The sequence below is a fragment of the Myotis nattereri genome, assembly GCF_964212035.1.
Source record: "Myotis nattereri genome assembly, chromosome: 2".
Lineage (NCBI taxonomy): Eukaryota > Metazoa > Chordata > Mammalia > Chiroptera > Vespertilionidae > Myotis > Myotis nattereri.
The window spans coordinates 23,966,640-23,985,717 of record NC_138076.1 but is presented as its reverse complement, the minus strand read 5'-3'; the positions used below and the strand labels follow the sequence as shown (position 1 = coordinate 23,985,717).

General features: G+C 36.4%; 1 protein-coding gene across 1 annotated transcript in view; it reads right to left on the bottom strand.

Moving 5' to 3' along the window:
- LOC308512643 (disintegrin and metalloproteinase domain-containing protein 32-like) overlaps window positions 1-19,078 on the bottom strand; it is a 99,780-nt gene that overhangs the window by 44,216 nt on the left and 36,486 nt on the right. Inside the window, exons 11-13 of the mRNA XM_081082244.1 lie at window positions 10,983-11,119; window positions 9,828-10,005; window positions 3,070-3,162 (exon numbers count right to left, since the gene is read on the bottom strand). Coding sequence (XP_080938370.1) covers window positions 3,070-3,162; window positions 9,828-10,005; window positions 10,983-11,119 — 408 coding nt within the window. The remainder of the gene's footprint in view (window positions 1-3,069; window positions 3,163-9,827; window positions 10,006-10,982; window positions 11,120-19,078) is intronic.

Below are 19,078 nucleotides of genomic sequence, written 5' to 3'. Positions count from 1 at the left end.
AATAAATAAATAAATAAATAAATAAATAAAAAAAAACTGTAGTACATCTACACAATGGAATACTATGCTGCAGTAAAAAAGAAGGAATTCTTATCATTTGTAACAGCATGGATGGACCTGGAGAGCATTATGCTAAGCAAAATAAGACAGTCAGAAAAAGATACATATCACTTGATCTCACTCATTTGTGGAATATAATGAACAACATAAACTGATGAACAAAAACAGATCCAGAGACAGAAGCATCAATCAGACTGTCAAACCTCAGAGGGAAGGTTGGGGAGGGTGGGGTTAAGACAGGAGAGACCAACCAAAGGACTTGTATGCATGCATATAAGCCTAAGTAAGGGACACAGACACAACAGGGGTGAGGGCATGAGTGGGGACATCGGGGGATAATAGGGGCATAGGAACACACATGTAATACCTTAATCAATAAAGAAAAAAAATTTGAAAGAAGTAAAACTGTCATTATTTGTAGATGATGACATGATACTGTATATAAAGAACCCTAAAGACTCCATCAAAAAACAACTAAAACTAATGAATAAATTCAGTAAAGTATCAGAACACAAAATAAATATCCAGAAATCAGTTACATTTTTATACACTAATAATGAATTATCAGAAAGGGAAACTAAAAACAATCTCATTCACAGTTGCTTCAAAAAGAATAAAAGAACAGGAATAAATTTAACCAAGGATGTAAAAGACCTGTACTCAGAAAATTATAAGACACCTAAGAAGGAAATTGAAGAAGGTACAAATAAGTGGAAGCGTATACCATGTTAATGGATAGGGAGAATTAACATCATTAAAATGTCCATACTCCCCAAAGCAATCTACAGATTCAACACAATACCTATCAAGATACCAATGTCATATTTCACAGAACTAGAAAAAATATTCCAAAAATTTACATGGAACCACAAAAGACCCCAAATAGCAACAGTGATCTTGAGAAAGAAAAACAAAGTTGGAGGAATCATGCTACCTGATATCAAACTATACTATAAGGCCACAGTAATCAAACAACATGGTACTGGCACAAAAATAGACATATAGATCAATGGAACAAAATAGAAAACCCAAAAATAGACCCATGCCTTTAGAGTCAATTAATATTTGACAAAGGAGGCAAAAACATACAAAGGGCTAAAGATAATCTCTCTATATAAAAGGCTAATAATATGCTAAGTGCCCAACTGTTCAACTGTTCAATCATTTGACCAGTTGTTATGATGTGCACTGACCACCAAGGGGCAGATGCACAATGCACAGGCATGGAAACATGGAACAGACTGATGCATCTCAGAAGGAAGTAGGGAGGGGAAGAGGGCGGGAAGAGATTAAACAAAGATCTTATATGCATTCTAGAGGCCCAATGCACAGATTTGTGCACCAGTGAAGTTTCTCTGTCTGGCCTTCGCCCTCTAGCAATCCAAGACCCTTTGGGGGATATTGGACTGTTGGTTTCGGCCTGATCCCCACAGGCCAGGCTGAGGGACCCCAGTGCATGAATCCGTGCAGCAGGCCTCTAGTCTATTCAATAAATATTGTTGGGTAAATTGGACAGATAAATGCAAAAAAAAAAAAAAGAAAGAAAGAAAGAAACCAGACCACCTTCTTACATCATACACAATAATAAACTCAAATGAATTAATAACTTAATTGTTAAACTTGAAACCATAAAAATCATAGAAGGAGCCCAGCCAGGGTGGCTCAGTGGTTGAGCATCGACCTATGAATCAGGAGGTTACAGTTCGATGCCCGGTCAGGGCACATGTCCACTTCCTCTCTAAAATCAATAAAAATACATTTTTAAAAAAATCCTAGAAGGAAACAAAGGCAGTGAAAACTCTGACATTTCTTGTGGCAATAATTTTTCTGATATAATTCCTCAGCTAAGGGAAACAAAACAACAAGAAAACAAATGGACTACATCAAACTAATAAGGTTTTGCACAACAAAAGAAACCAGAAACAAAATGAAAAGACAATACATTGAATGGGAGAACATATTCACCAATACATCTGATAAGGGATTAATATCCAAAATTTACAAAAAAGTTATAAAAATCAACACACACACAACAACAACAACAACAACCCAATTTAAAAATGGGCAAAGGTCTTGAAGAGACACTTCTACAAAGAGGACATACAGATGGCCAACAGACATATGAAAAGATGCTCAAAGTCACTAATCCTCAGTGAAATGCAAATTAAATCCACAATGAGGTATCACCTCACACCTGTCAGAATGGCTATAATCAATAAATCAACAAACAAGTGTTGGTGAGGATGTGGAGAAAAGGGAACCCTTCTGCACTGTTGGTGGGAATGCAAATTGGAGCAGCCACAGTGGAAAGCAGTAGGGAGTTACCTCAAAAAATTAAAACGGAACTGCCTTATGAACCATCAATTCCACTTCTGGGAATTTATCCGAAGAAACACAAAACACTAATTCGAAAGAATATATGCAACCCCGATATCATGGCGTTATTTACAACAGCCAAGATCTGGAAACAGTCCAAGTGTTGTCCATCAGAAGATGAGTGGATAGAACAGCTATGGTACATTTACACAATAGAATACTACTCTGCCTAACAAGCCTAACAAGGAAGAAAAGTTTACCCTTTGCGACAGCATGGATGGACCTGGAGAACATTATGCTAAATGAAATAAGCCAGTTAGAACACAATGATTTCACTCATATGTGGAATCTAATGAACAAACTGAACTGACAATCAAAATAGAGGTAGACTCATAGATAACAGGCAGATGGCAGGGGGGGGGGGGGGGGCGGGGAGGGGGTAAAGGGATTGAGCAAAAAGGAAAAAAGATAAATAACTCATGGAAATGGACAACAGTGGTTACCATTGGCGGGGGGAGTGAGTGGGTGGAGGTGGAAGAGGATATACAAAGGATAGGGGATAAGTCATGATGGAAAAAAATAATAAATAAATAAATAAATAAATAAAATAAAATAAAATAATAAAGGGGAAAGAAAGAATCCCAGACATGATTCATTATACACTTGGATGATATTAATAAACTTAAATCTTACTTGACAGTTACTGCAGCATAATCCTGTATCACAAGCTGATCCTGCTTTCAGCACACAAAGTTTAGGATCACAACAGCTATCTTGTCCACATTGCTATGAATGAGTGAAATACAAATAAAAATACGTTATAACAATATAAACTTTGGTAGGAGTTATATTTACTGGGCTTTTTAGTTTGGGGAAAGAATATGAATGCTTTCAAAATTCATAGATTTTTACATTTCTAAACTATTAAAATACTAAAGTATTTCAGGTCAAAACAGAGTAACTGGAACCCAACTAACTCTTAATCAATTAGAATACTATACAAAATATATGGAACTTTTTTCAGAAACTGGATAAAAGTAAGAGAGTAGAAAGGTGGTTACCAGTGCCAGGCGAGTGGGGGGAAAGGGGGGATATTGATCAAAAAACATGAGATTATTTAGAAAATGAACTACTAGTTCTGAGAAACTAATATACATCATGATGACTCCAGTTAACTATATGGACTGTATACTTGAAATTTGATAGTAGGACAAGCAAAGCATTCTCAGCGCTGCACACACAGACACACACACACACAAATGGTAACTGTGCTAGGTGATGAATGTTAGTTTGACTGCTGGAATCACGTCACAATGTATACATATATCAAAATACCACGCTGTATACCTTAAATATATACCATTTTTATCTGTCAATTATACCTCAATAAATCTAGGGGGAAAGTGTGTGTAGAATTTAGGCCCACTGCAAAGGTAAAGAAAGTGGTCCCTAAGACTGCCCTTGCATTTTACAGCAATCACCAGTTCATCGGAGTCCCAAAACCACCCTCAGTTTTGATCATTTCCTGATAGAACTCACACATTTCACTGATAGCTGTATATTCAAGTTTTGGTTTCTTATATGGAAAGGATACAAATTAAAATCAACCAAGAGAAAAAGCACCTAGGACAGAATCCCAGAGAAGCACTAAACATGGAGTTCCTATTACCTTCAACCCATGGAATCATAGACTTACTACACTCCGAGCATTGATGTGTGACACTTCTTAACTCATTCTTTAAGGCCAGTATAACCCTAATACCTAACCCAGTTTAAGACATTATAAGAAATGAAAATTACAGACCAATATCTCTCATAAGCATGGATGCAAAAACATTCAACAAAAAATTAGTAAATCAAATCCAGCAATGTATAAAAAATATGCATCACAACCAAGTGGGATTTATCAAAGTATGCAAGGCTGGTTCATAATTCAAATACCAATTAATATAATCCATAGAGTTGACAGGTTGAAGAAGAAAAATCATATGACCATAATAACTGGTACAGAAAAGGCATCAGATAAAATATAACTCTCATTTATTATACAAAATGTTAGCAAAACAGGAATAAAGAGAATCTTTCTCAATCTGATAACAAACATCTAAAAAAAGTCTACAGCCCTGACCAGTGTTGTTCAGTGGCTGGTCCGTGGACCAAAGGGTTGTGGGTTCAATTCCCAGTCAAGGGCATGAACCTGGGTTGTAGGTTCAATCCCCAGCACCAGTTGGAGCATGTGTAGGAAGCAACTAATTGATGTCTCTTTCACACTGATTTTCTCTCACCCCCCAGACCACCGCCTCCCTTTTACTTTTAAAAAAAATAAAATACATGGGGAAAAATATCCTCAGGTGAGGATTATAAACTACAACAACTAAAATGTCTATAGCTAACATCACACTTATGGTGAGATAAGACTATTAAACTGGGAACAAGGCCAAGATGCCCTGTCTCACTACCCCTGTCATAATCCTAATCTTAATCGTATATAATAAAAGCCTAATATGCTAAGTGTCTAGTCGTCTGTTGGCCGTTCAACCAATCAAAGCTTAATATGCTAATGATATGCTAAAGCTGCTCAACCACTCGCTATGACATGCACTGACCACCAAGAGGCAGACAGTCGACAGGTCGACCAGTTGCTATGATGTGCACTGACCACCAGGGGCAGACGCTCCAACCGGTAGGTTAGCTTGCTTCTGGGGTCCAGCCAATCGGGACTGAGCAAGATGGGCGGACACACCCTGAAGCCTCCTGCAGTCCCTTCCTGGACCTGATCGTACACCAGTGGGGTCCCTCGGCCTGGCCTGTCCCCTCTCACAATCCAGGACCCCTTGGGGAATGTTGGAGAGCTGGTTTCGGCCCAATCCTGCAGGCCAGGCCGAGGGCCCCCACTGGTACATGAATTTGTGCACCATGCCTCTAGTGCAATAATAAAATAAAATAAATGTTTGAAAAAATACATGTTAGAAAGAAAGAAGCAAAATTGTTGTGTTCATACATGCAAAGAAAATTCCAAATAATCAGCCAAACAACAGCAACAACAAAAACTTCCCGTGACTAATAAGTGATTATATCAAGGTTGCTGGATACCAAACTTAATACACAAAATTCAACTGTTTTTCTGTAAAGAAGCAATTAAAAAATGGAACTTTGAAATAAAAAATACAATTTCATTTACATGACCACCAAAACAATGAAGTTCTTGGGAATAGTTCTAACAAAATTTTACAGGATCTATACAAGAAAAACTACAAAACTATGATAAAAGAAATCAAAGAAGATATAAATAGAGATATATTTCATGTTCATGGATAGGAAAACTCAATATTATTAAGTTGTCAGTTCTTCCCAACCTGATCTAGAGATTCAATGTAATTCCAATTAAAATTCCAGCAAGATGACAAACTGACTCTAAAGTTTTATGAAGAGGCAAAAGAACCACAAGAGTCAATGCAATACAGATGAAGAAAAAGGAGGAGGAGGAGGAGAAAGAGGAAGAGAAAAATGGAAAGACTGACAATACCCAATTTCAAAACTTATTATAAACTGAACTAATGATTATATAGTATTCACAAAAGAATAAACAAAGATATAATTTAAACAAAATACAGACCCAAGAAATAGACTGAGATAATAAGATCTTTGACAGTGGTGCAATTACAATTCAATAGAGAATAGTCTTTTCAATAAATGGTGCTAGACAACTGGACATCCACATGGAAAATAATAACTCTACACACTGTTCCTTTCATACATACACACGCGCATGTGCGCACTCACACACACACACACACACACACATCTTTAAAATGCATCATAAACCTAAATGTAAAATGCAAAACTATAAAGATTCTAGAAGGGCAGATTTAAGGGTGTAGATCTAATGTTAAGTACTTTTCCACAATGTAAAAAAATAAATAGGAATAACACCAATCTTAAATTCTTTCGCAATCTCCTTGTGAAAACAAGCACCATAATCCTAAGGAAATATCGGCTAATTAAATCTAGCTAATGAGCTAGGTAGATCAAAATCCAAGTGGAGCTAATCTCAGTAATGCATGACTGGGTTAGCATTCAAAACCAACCAGTGAAAAGCACTAGAGTAATAGGGAAAAAAGGAGAAAATGCATATGATCAGCCCAATAGACACAGAAGTAAGACATTTAACAAAGTTCAACACTAATTTTTGGCTCAAAGCTCTCAGCTAACTACAAACAGAAGGAAACTTCCTGAAGATGACAGAAAAAAAAAAAAAGGTTATATCTAACATCACATTAAGTGGTGAAAATCAGAAAGCTTTCTCCATAAAAATAAGAACAAAACAAGGAAGACCATTCTCAGTACATCTAACCAACACTAAATCCAAGGTGGACTTACAAAGTCAATAATGTTTTTACACTAGCAATGGTTAAATAAAATATTAATACTATCAAAACCAGTAAACTACACAAAAACTAAACAAATTAAAGAACTTATACAATTCAACACCAGGAAGACCAACACTCTACTTTAAAAATGGACAAAAGACCTAAATAGACACTTCTCCAAGGAGGACATACAGATAGCCAGTAGACATGTGAAAGATTGCTCAGCATCACTAATCATCAGAGGAAGGCACATTAAAACCACAATGAGAAACCACACCTGACAGAATAGCTACCATCAATAAACTAATAAACAACAAGTGTTCGCGAGGGTGTGGAGAAAAGAGAAAACCCATGCACTACTGGTGGGGATGCAGACTGGTACAACCACTGTGGAAAACAGTACGGAGTCACCTCAAAAAATTAAAAATGGAACTGCCTTTTGACCTTGTGACCCCACTTCTGGAAATATAGCCTAAGAAACCTTAAACACTAATTTGAAAGAATATATACATCTTTATGTTCATTGCCGTGCTATTTACAATAGCTAAGATTTGGAAGCAGCCCAAGTTCCCATTCCTAGATGAATGGATTAAAAAAAAAAGCCGTGGTATGTTTACACAATGGAATACTACACAGCAGTAAAAAAAAAGAAGTAACTCACCTTTTTCAACAGTATGGATGGGCCTGGAGATAATTATGCTAAGTGAAATAAGCAAGTCAGAGAAAGATAAAATACCTTATGATTTTACTTATATGTGGAATTGAATGAACAAAGAAACTAACAAACAAAATACAAACATACTCATAAACACAGAGAACAAGCTGACAGCTTTCAGAGGGGAGGTGGGCTGGGAGGGTTAGGTTAAAAAGGTGAAGGGAATAAGCAAAAAACTAAAACAAAAAACATAGACACAGAGAATAGTGTGGTGATCATCAGAGGGAAAGGGAGTGGGGAGTGGTAGACGAGGGTAAAGGGGGGATAAAAGGAGACGAGACTATGAGTGGTGAACACACGCTACAATATACAGATGATGTATTACAGAATTATACAGTTGAAACCTATACAATTTTATTAACCAATTTCATCCCTATAAAATCAATAAAATCATGTTTTTAAAAAGAAGAAGACCTAAATTTAACACCATGTGCATAGATAAACTCAATATTGGTAAGAAAGTAATTCCAGAAAATTGATGTATGGATGCAACACAATTCCAATCAAAGTCCCTACATTCACATGCTGATTCTATAATTTATGTGGAAATACAAAGGTACTAGAATAGTAAAGCTATCTTGGAAAAGACAAGTAAAGTTGGATGATTTACACTGTGGTTTCAAGACTTACTATAAAAGTACATTAATTAAGAGAGTGTGGAATTGGCATAATAATGGACATATTTTAAAAAACAGAAAACAAATTCAGGGATAGATACACATGGGTGGTAACTTATTTTCATAAGGTGTTAAGATAAAACAATGGTGAAAGATAGTTACTTTAACAAATACTACTAGAAAAAAAAAACTATATTCACATGGAGGATAATGAATGTTAATCCAAATCTCTCAAACATAAAAACAAACTCAAATGTATCACAGGCTAAATTGTATATCCAAACAATGAAATATAACTCAAAATAAAAAGACTATTATGACAGAAAACAATGTAGCTGAATCTCAAAAATACTGTATTGAAAGGAAGAAGCTAGACATAAAGACTATGTGTTGTATCATTTCTTTCATATGATTTTTTTGTTGTTGTTAAGCCTCACTCAAGAATATTTTTTTCCGTTGATTTTTTTTTAGAGAGAGATGAAGGAAGAAAGGGAGCAGGAGAGAAAGAAGCATCAGTGTGAGAGAGACACATGGATTGGTGGCCTCCCATACAAGCCCTGACCGGGGCCAGGTATCAAACCTGCAACACAGGTACATGCCCTTGAGCAAGAATTGAACCCAAGACCCTTTCATGTGCAGGCCGATGCTCTAGCCACTAAGCAAACTGGCCAGGACTCATATGATTTTCTTAATCAGGCAAAACTGACAAAATCAGAAGGGTCTGAAGATGGGAACAGGTGGAAATTACTGTAACTTTTGACCAAGTTTGGGGTATAATGAAAAAAATCTGCACCAATGCTTATATACTTTTGTCGAAAATCTTCAATCTGTATATTTAAAATGAGTAAATTTTATCGTATGTAGATTATGCCCCAATAAAAATAATTTGAAAATAAAGAAAGAATAAAGAGAGAAAACTTGTTCTACCAAATGGTAAAACATAATACCAAAAAAGGCACAGTAATTAAAACAATATGATATATGCACAAGTATATTCAAACTCATATATATATCAAACCTAATATTATTTGCATCTATTTATTTTGTAATCATATAAATTTATGATATCTGTTACGTTGTTCAAATACTTCATTGTCTAGAACAGCCGTGGGCAAACTACGGCCCACGGGCCAGATCCGGCCCATTTGAAATGAATAAAACTATTGAAAAAAAAGACCGTACCCTTTTATGTAATGATGTTTACTCTGAATTTATATTAGTTCACACAAACACTTCATCCATGCTTTTGTTCCGGCCCTCCGGTCCAGTTTAAGAACCCATTGTGGCCCTCGAGTCAAAAAGTTTGCCCACCCCTGGTAGAATCATTATATCCTGGAACTTTTGCATTCATAGTTTCAGGATATCCCATCAAAATCTCCCAATTGTTCAGATTGTAATATTAACACAGACCTCTCTTACCATAATTCTAGTTCCATTGTGAAGTCAGACCCTAAAGGATACTTGATAGTCCATTATCACATTAATATTCAATAAGACATTTATAAAATGTCCAAAGGTTAAGCATAGGTTTGGAAAGATCTTATATATTTAGTCTGGAACTAAAAACCTCATTCTAAACTCCCATTTGTCCCATCAGCATTAATTTTTTGGAGTACATTTTATATTTGTTCAAAACTTCTTCATCTATAAAACCTAGTATATTCTTGCATGTATTTCAACCTTAATTTTACAAAGAGATTAACTGCAACAATAAATGTACTAATCAATTTTCCTAGTTATCAGACTTACATCCTCAGTACCACAGTCACAAACTTCAGGGGTCTCCACTTTGCCGTTGCCACAGACTGCTTTTTGACGCACTTGCATTTGTGGCTTATTCTGAAGACATTTGGCACCCATATTTAAAATGAAACTTTTAAAGTCACTCAAACTGCAATTGCTAAAGGTCTTCACACCACTGGACTGCCTAAAGATGAATCCGTATAATGTTGTTGGCAGCATACTCTTGAAAACAAAACTCTGTATTATATAAATTAATTTCAAAATGTAAAATTCAATAAAAAATTATAAATGTTCATAACGAAAGCTTAGAGGCCAAAATCATTCTTGAGGAAATCATATGATTTATTCACTGGAACACATGTCCTTATGAAAACAAAATTAAGTGCAACTCAATAGCAAAAACAAACAAGGGACTAGAAAATGGATAAAGGCTTAAAGAGACATTTTTCTAAAGAAGACATATGAATGACCAAACAACATGTATATGAAAAGGTGCACAAAATCACTAAATATCAGAGAAATGCAAGTCCAAACCACAATGAGATATCACCTCACACATGTCAGAATGGCTAATAATTTTTTTAAAATAGTAAGTGCTGGCAAGGTTGTAAAGAAATCGAAACCCTGGAACACTATTGATAGGAATGTAAACTGGCATTGCTGCTACAAAAAGCAGTAGAGAGGTTCCTCAAAAAATTAAAAATATAGCAACCCATATGATCAAAAATTCCCACTTCTGGGTATATATATCAAAATCGCCTAGTATGACTGTATTACTGTCAATCTCCCACTTTATGTCCATCCGTTTGCTTTAGTTATTTAGGTGCTCCTATCTTGGGTGCATAAATGTTTGCAAGGGTTTTATCCTCTTGTTGGATTATTCCCTTTATCATTATGTTCTCATTTATTTCTTTTATAGCCTTTGTTGTAAAGTCTATTTTGTCTGATAATGTATCTTGCAGATTGGATTGGTTATCCTTGACTGTTCTTAATGGTACATCTCCCTCCATGCGCCTCTTACACTGAATATTTCCTGTTTATATTTCATAGTACTTGGTCCATTTATAGCTAATGTGTGCTATAAGTAAACCCTATATTTGTGCTTCAAATGTTTAAAACACAATAAACATAATAAATAAATCTTAGTATTTAAAAACTTACACAGCCTCTGCATTCATTACACAAATGGCTCCTGAACACTGGCACTTCTTTGGGTCATCATATGATATGCCCAGATTGAGTCCCAACATCTGGGTAACAATTACTGAAAATGCCTCCAAAGTTATCTCCTCGGAATACTGCATTAAAAACAAAGAAAATGAAAATGAAAGACAATTCATTGAAGGGTGTTAAAAATAACATTTTTTTTTAATTCTGAACATTTTTATTGTTCTATCAAGCACTACTTTAAGAATAGGTAAATACAGTTCCTTGGACAGGTGAGAAGCGGAAGCTCTTCTTATGAAATTTTATTGAGATACTAGAGGCCTGGTGCACGACATTTGTACACTAGAGGGAGGGAGGGTCCTCAGCCCAGCCTGCACCCTTTCACAGTCCAGAAGCCCTTGGGGGATGTCTGACTGATGGCTTAGGCCCGCTCCCGCAGCCGCAGAGATGGGAAAGGCTCCTGACGCTGCCATGCTCGCCAGCCATCAGCCTGGCTTCTGGCTGAGTGGTGGTCCCCCTGTGGGAGCACACTGACCACCTGGGGGCAGCTCCTGCATTGATTGTCTGCCCCCTGGTGGTCAGTGTGTGTCATAGCGACCAGTTGTTCTGACGTTCAATCAATTTGCATATTACCCTTTTATTATACAGGATAAGCATATTGAGTTAGTGCCAAGCTTCACCCTAATTAAACATTTGCATAATTAACATAATAAGTATATAAAAGGGCTGTTTTTACATTATATTTTGGCTATCTGAACCATGATGTTCAAGTTACCTAATTTCTTATGACAGCTCTCATGTACACTTAGAATAGTCCACATAATATCCCACCTCTGAGCTCAGGAAGTGCCCACATAACAAAATACTGCATTTAAGGGTGATATCTGCTTCCTTCTATTATTCTCAATGACATAGGAACTGTTGTCGAGAGAAATCACATTCTTGGATTAGGCTTTGCATATATTTAACAAGTGCACATATAACTTCCTTGCCCAGGAGAATAGGACACTCAGTGCTGTTTTTGTTATCATTTCTGGAGGGTATAAGGTAAATATTTCACTCAGTTCTAACTTGCATCTCATATATTTTTGACAAATTGGCTATCTTTTTGTGTGAAGTATTTATTCAAGTATCTTGTCCATTTTCTATTGCGTTTGTCTTTTTATTGATTTCTGCAAGCATTTTATGTATTCTGTATATGAGTCATTCTTAGTCATACACTGCTAATACTTTCTCTACTCTGTGGCTTGGCTTTTCACTCTCTTAATGTCTTTTCATGAACAAAATTTCCCTAATTTGATGTGGTCCAATGCATCCAACGTTTCCTTTATCATTAGTGTTTTTTCCGTCTACTTTAAGAAAACTTTCCCTATGCCAATAGTCATGAAGCTATGTTCCTTTTTTACCTTCCAAGGCTTTATTGTTTAATTTTACATATAGATCTACAATCTACCTAAGTTTTATATTTTGAATAGCAGTGAAATTACATTTATCAAAAAGACTATCCACTATTATCAGACTTTTGGTGCTTATCACATTGCAGTGCATACTGATGTCAAATTATGTAGTACACCTGAAACTTATAAATATAATGTAATATATCAATATTAGCTCAATAAAAAAATATTGTCCACTAGTAAGTACATGACAATCATCTTTGTAAAAATTTTATTATAGCCCTAGCCAGTCTTGCTCAGTGCACAGAGCATCAGCCAACAGAACAAAGGGTCCAGGGTTTGATTCTGGTCAAGGGCACATACCTTGGTTGCAGGCTCCTCCCTAGCCCAGACCTGGGTCAGGGTACATGCAGGAGGCAATCAATTAATGTCTTTCTCCCACATAGATATTTCTCTCTGTCTTTCCCTCTCTCTTCCATTCTCTCTAAAAATCAATGAAAAAATATCCTCAAGTGAGGATTTTTTTAAAAAATGAGTATATGCCTATCATTTGTCTATTTCTAAACTTTCTATTCTAATCCATTGGTCTATTTATTTGTCTACTGCTGTCTTAATCACTGAAGCTTTATGGTAAATAAGTCTTACTATCAATTACACTATGTCCCTTTGCTATGATATTCATCAAGATTATCTTAGCCATCTTGAAGGGGAGAGCGGCTGATCCTACAGCCACAACGCCCAGGGACCAGCTGCCTCGGCTGCGAACACACAAACACCAATTTGGGGTCAGTATATCCTCAAATGTGGAAGGGGTTCCACAAGGCTGCGGGCAGTGGGGGACTTTAGATCTAAGATCACAGCCATGGGAGACTGCATCCAGAAAGGCAACCTGAAGTTCTATATTGGCCGCACACTGCTGGGGGGAGAAAGACACAAGGCAGCGCAGTTGCTCTATCTTTATAACTTCCTTGCTCTTACTTGCTAAACCCGGTGCAACTGATCTTTCAATTAAAAACATTCACCGAGACTGCAGGAGAAGGTGATTTTTGTGAAAACTGGGGAGCAGAATAGGGAGAAATGAGTAGGAAGCCAGCTCTGGGAGAGTCCGTCCCTTCAATCCTGAACAGACATTTTTCTCCTGAAGACCAGGCTCCTCTTAGCAGCACAGCCTCACCCAGTCTTGAACACAGCAGGCAAAGGAAGATCTAAATACCCACAGGGAGCAATGGGGGACTGAGTTGAGGGGCCATTTGGTCCTGGAAACTAATACAAAAACACTGCCACCTAGGGGCCATGTCAGAAATAGACGCTTGTGTAAATACGACTAAAAGCAGGCAGAAAAACAAAGTGGGCAGATTGATTCCACCTGCTTAAAACCATGCTTGTGACATATGACACAGAGGAGTGGTGGATCGCTGAGAACTTCAACACTGTGCTGACTACATGACAGGAAACTGAGATGTGGCAGGCAGAACAGTAGAAAGGGGTCTTAAACCTGCCCCCATGGGACACTGAAGCTCTGCTGAACTTCACTACTTCACTTTTTTATTTGTTATCTTTTACTTATGAAACTAAAACTTTTTTCACTTTATTTTATTATTATTATTTTTTTATTATTATACTTTTTACAATTTTTTTAAATGTTTTGGATTAGGGTTCTACATTCTATATTTATTTTTATTTCTTTTATCATTATCTTACTCTATCTCATTTTTTCCTTTATGCCAACACTTTCTTCCTCACTTTTCCTATTTTCATCCTGTTTCTCTCCTCCTGTTCTTGCTTTAGTTATTCTATATCCTTTCTTTTTACTCCCTGTTAAAAATTGATCTTCTTTATCTGCTTTACTGATGCACTGCTATTAAAGTATTCTCTGTTGGCCTACTCATATATCTCATTTCCTCTCCCCTGCTCCAAGTCCATGCACACTTCTCTTTCTTCACTAGCCAAATATTTTTTCTCTCTTTCTTGTTGTTGTTTGTTTGACTGTTAGTCTATTTGTTGTTGGTTTTGGTTTTTTTATTTTATGATTTTGTTTTTCCTCTCCTCACTTGTTCTCATCTCCTACTAATAGCTTAATTAGTTTCAATCACCAACTCAGGCCTATCGGCTCTCTATTCTCCTTTTCCAAAAATAGATGAATACATAGATGGATAGATAGATATATTAAAGAAAGGAAAAAATTTTTATATAAATTTTTTTTTCAATTATTATTTTCTACTTTTTTTTAGTATTTTCTTTCTTTTCTTCTTATACACTCATTCTCTTTCTATCCCCTCTAAACTGAATCCTGGCCATTTCCCCATTCACTCAATTCCTTTACCTTATCTTTTGGAAATAAGCTCTGCCTCTTCAGATTCAGCTTCCCTCCCTTTTTGGGTGCTTGTTGTTTGCATTTTTTGGATTAGTTGTTGGTTTTTTTGGAGTTGTCTCCCCATATATGTTTATATTTTTCCCTTTCTTTGTTCTTCTTTTTCATTTCTCTCTTACATTTTTCCCTTTCCCCTACTTCTCTTCTCTGGAGGTCACCTTTATTTAGGATTATTGATGTCATGAATACATTCATGTTTTGTGCCCTATGAGCTGTGTCTTGGCAAGTTGTATTTTGTGCCTTTAAGTCAAAGTGGTAGAGAGTGAGCCACATAGCCAGACACCCTGAGAGGAGCAAAAATGGGGAAACAAAAAAACAGCCCCATACAAAAGAAAAGGAGGATTCATCGGAAAAGGAAGTAAACGAAATGGAGGCAAGCAACCTGTCAGAGAACGAATTTAGAGCAATGGTCATAAGGATGCTGAAAAGGATAGAAGACAAATTCAACAACATGTGTAAGAACCAAGAGGAAATGAAGAACCAAGAAGAAATGAAAAATGACAAAGCTGAAATAAAGAACACAATAGAAAGAATCAACAGTAGACTAGAAGGAGATGAGGACTACATCAGTGAGCTAGAAGACAAGATAGGAAAAAAATACCCAAGCAGAGCAGAAACTGGAAAAAAAAAATTAAAAAACAGGAGGAGAGCGTAAGGGAACTTTGGGACAACAAAAAACAAAACAACATCTGAATAATCGGAGTGCCAGAAGGAGAGGAAACTGAGCAAGGAATAGAAAACATGTTTGAAGAAATAATGACAGAAAACTTCCCTGATTTGGGGAAGAAAAACTCACAAGTCCAAGAAACTCAGAGTCCCAAACAAGATGAATCCATAAAGACCAACACCAAGACACATTATAATTAAATTGGCAAACACCAACAACAAAGTAAGAATCTTAAAGGCTGCCACAGAGAGACAGAAAGATACTACACGGGATCTCCCATCAGACTATCAACTGTTATTTCAACAGAAACACATCAAGCCAGAAGGGAAGGGAATGAAATATACAAACTCATGCAAAGCAAGGGTCTGAATCCAAGAATACTGTACCCAGTAAGGCTATCAATCAAAGTTGAGGGTGAAATCAGGAGCTTCACAGACAAAAAAGGACTAAGGGGTTTATTACCACCAACCCAGCAATGCAAAAAATGCTACAGGGTCTGCTGTAAAAAGAAGAAATAGGGCCGTAACCGGTTTGACTCAGTGGATAGAGCATCGGCCTGTGGACTGAAGGGTCCCAGGTTCAATTCCGGTCAAGGGCATGTACCTTAGTTGCGGGCACATCCCCAGTAGGGGGTATGCAGGAGGCAGCTGATCCATGTTTCCCTCTCATTGATGTTTCTAACTCTCTATCCCTATTCCTTCCTCTCTGTAAAAAAAAACAAAAGCTGGGATAGCAATACTGATATCTGACAAATTAGACCTCAAAGTGAAGGTCATAACAAGGGATAAGGAAGGCCACTTCATAATCCTAAGGGGAGGAATTCAACAAGAAGATATAACTCTGGTAAACATATATGCACCCAACACAGGAGGACCGAAATACAATTAAAAAAAAAAAACTTCTGGAGAATATCAAGGGAGAGATTAACAGCAATACAGTCACAGTAGGGGACTTTAATACCCCACTAACACCACTGGATAAATCCTCTCTAAACAAAAAATCACACAGAAACAGCAATCCTAAATGACTCACTAGATCAGATGGAATTAATTGACATCTTCAGAACATTTCACCCCAAAGCCACAGAATATATATTCTTCTCAAGTGCACATGGGTCATTTCCAAAGATAGACCATATATTGAGACACAGACAAAGTCTCTTCAAATTCAAGATGAAAATCATATCAAGCATCTTCTCAGATCACAATGGCATAATATTAGAAATAAACTATAATAAAAACAATTTAAAAAATCAAACACTTGGAGGCTAAATAGCATGCTATTAAACAATGATTGGGTTATCAAAGAGATCAAGAGAGAAATAAAAAGCATCCTGGTAACAAACAACAATGAAAACACAACAATCCAAAAGCTATGGGACACAGTGAAAGCAGTCTTGAGAGGGAAGTTCGTAGCTCTCCAGGCCTACCTCAAAAAACAAGAAACAATGATAACAAATTATCTAACCCTACAACTCAAAGAGTTAAAGAGCAACAAGAAAAGCCCAGTGTAAGCAGAAGGAAGGAGATAATAAAGATCAGAGCAGAAATAAATGATAGAGACAAAAAAGATCAAAGAAACCAAGAGCTGGTTCTTTGAAAGAATACACAAGATTGATGAACCTCTAGCCAGGCTCTCCAAGAAGCAGAGAGAGGCCCAAGTAAACAAAATCAGAAATGAAAAGGTGAAGTAACAACCAATCCCACAGAAATACAAGGGATTATAAAAAAAATACTTTGAGCAATTCTATTCCAACAAACTGGACAACCTAGATGAAATGGACATATTCTTAGAAAAATACAAGCTCCCAAAACTTAATCAGGAAGAATCAAAAAACCTGATTAGGAAATTGAAGCAATAATCAAAAATCTTCCAGCAAAAAAAAAAACAAAAAACAAAAAAAAAACAAAAAAACCAGGGCCAGACAGCTTTACAGGGGAGTTCTACCAAGCATTCAAAGAAGAACAAAAACCTATCCTCCTCAGACTATTGCAAAAAGTTCAAGAGGAAGGCACACATCCAAGCTCTTTCTATGAAGCCAGCATTACCCAAATCCCAAAACCAGATAATGACACCACACAAAAAGAGAACTACAGGCCAATATCCTTGAACATAGATGCTAAAATCCTCAACAAAATTCTAACAAATCGGATCCAGCATTACATTAGAAAGATCATACACCATGACCAAGTGGGATTTATTCCAGGGATGCAAGGATAGCACAATACCCACTAATCAATAAACGTGATACATCACATAAACAAACTGAGAGACAAAAATCACATAATCATATCAATTGATGCAGAAAAAGAATTTGACAAAATACAACATGCTTTCTTTATAAAAACTCTCAGCAAAGTGAGAATAAAGGGATCACACTTCAACATAATAAAAGCCTTATGTGACAAACCTACAGCCAACATCATACTCCCCTTACAACAGAAACAAGAAGGGATGCCCACTTTCACCACTCCTGTTCAATATAGTATTGGAAGTGCTAACCAAGTGATCAGACAAGAAGAAAAAATAAAAAGCAACCAAATTGGAAAAGAAGAAGTAAAACTGCCCTTACTTGCAGATGACATTATACTGTACATTGAAACCCCCAAAAATTCCATCAAAAAACTATTAGACTTAATAAATAAATTCGGCAATGTAACTGGATACAAAATTAACACCCAGAAATCTATGGCCTTTTAATACGCCAATAATGAACTCACAGAAAGAGAAAGTAAAAAACAATCCCATTTACTATTGCACCAAAAAAATTAAGATACCTAGGAATAAACTTAATTAAGGAGGTAAAAGACATGTACTCAGTAAACTACAGGATATTGAAAAAAGAGATAGAGGAAGACATAAACAAATGGAAGAACATACCATGTTCATGGATTGGTAGAATCAACATCATTAAAATGTCCATACTACCCAAAGCAATCTATAAATTCAATGCAATCCCCATTAAAATACCAACAGCATATTTCAAAGACCTAGAGCAAACTCTCCAAAAATTCACCTGGAATAAAAAAGGACCCCGAATAGCTGCAGCATTCTTGAGAATGAAGAAAAATGTTGGAGGGATTACAATACCAGATATCAAGCTATATTACCAAACCACGGTTCTCAAATCTGCCTGGTACTTGCACAAGAACAGACATATAGACCAATGGAACAGAAGAGAGAACCCAGAAATTGACTCAAGCCATTATGCTTAATTAATATTTGACAAAGAAGGCAAGACAGTCTCTTCAATAAATGGTGTTGGGAGGGTTGGTCAGTAACACGCAAAAAAAAAAAAAAAAAAAAATGAAACTAGATCACCAACTTACACCATATCAAAAAAACAAAACAAAACAAACAAACAAAAAAAACACCTCAAAATGCCTAAAGGACTTAAATGTAAGACGGGAAACCATAAATATCCTACAAGACTCCATAAGCAGCAAAATAGCAGACATATGTCGTAGCAATATCTTTACTGATACAGCTCTTAGGACAATGGAAACTAAAGAGAAAATAAACAAATGGGACTACATCAAAATAAAAAGCTTCAGCACAGCAAAAGAAACCATCAATAAAACAACAAGAAAGCCCACTGCATGGGAGAGCATATATGCCAATGCTATTTTAGATAAGGGTTAAATCTCCAAAAATT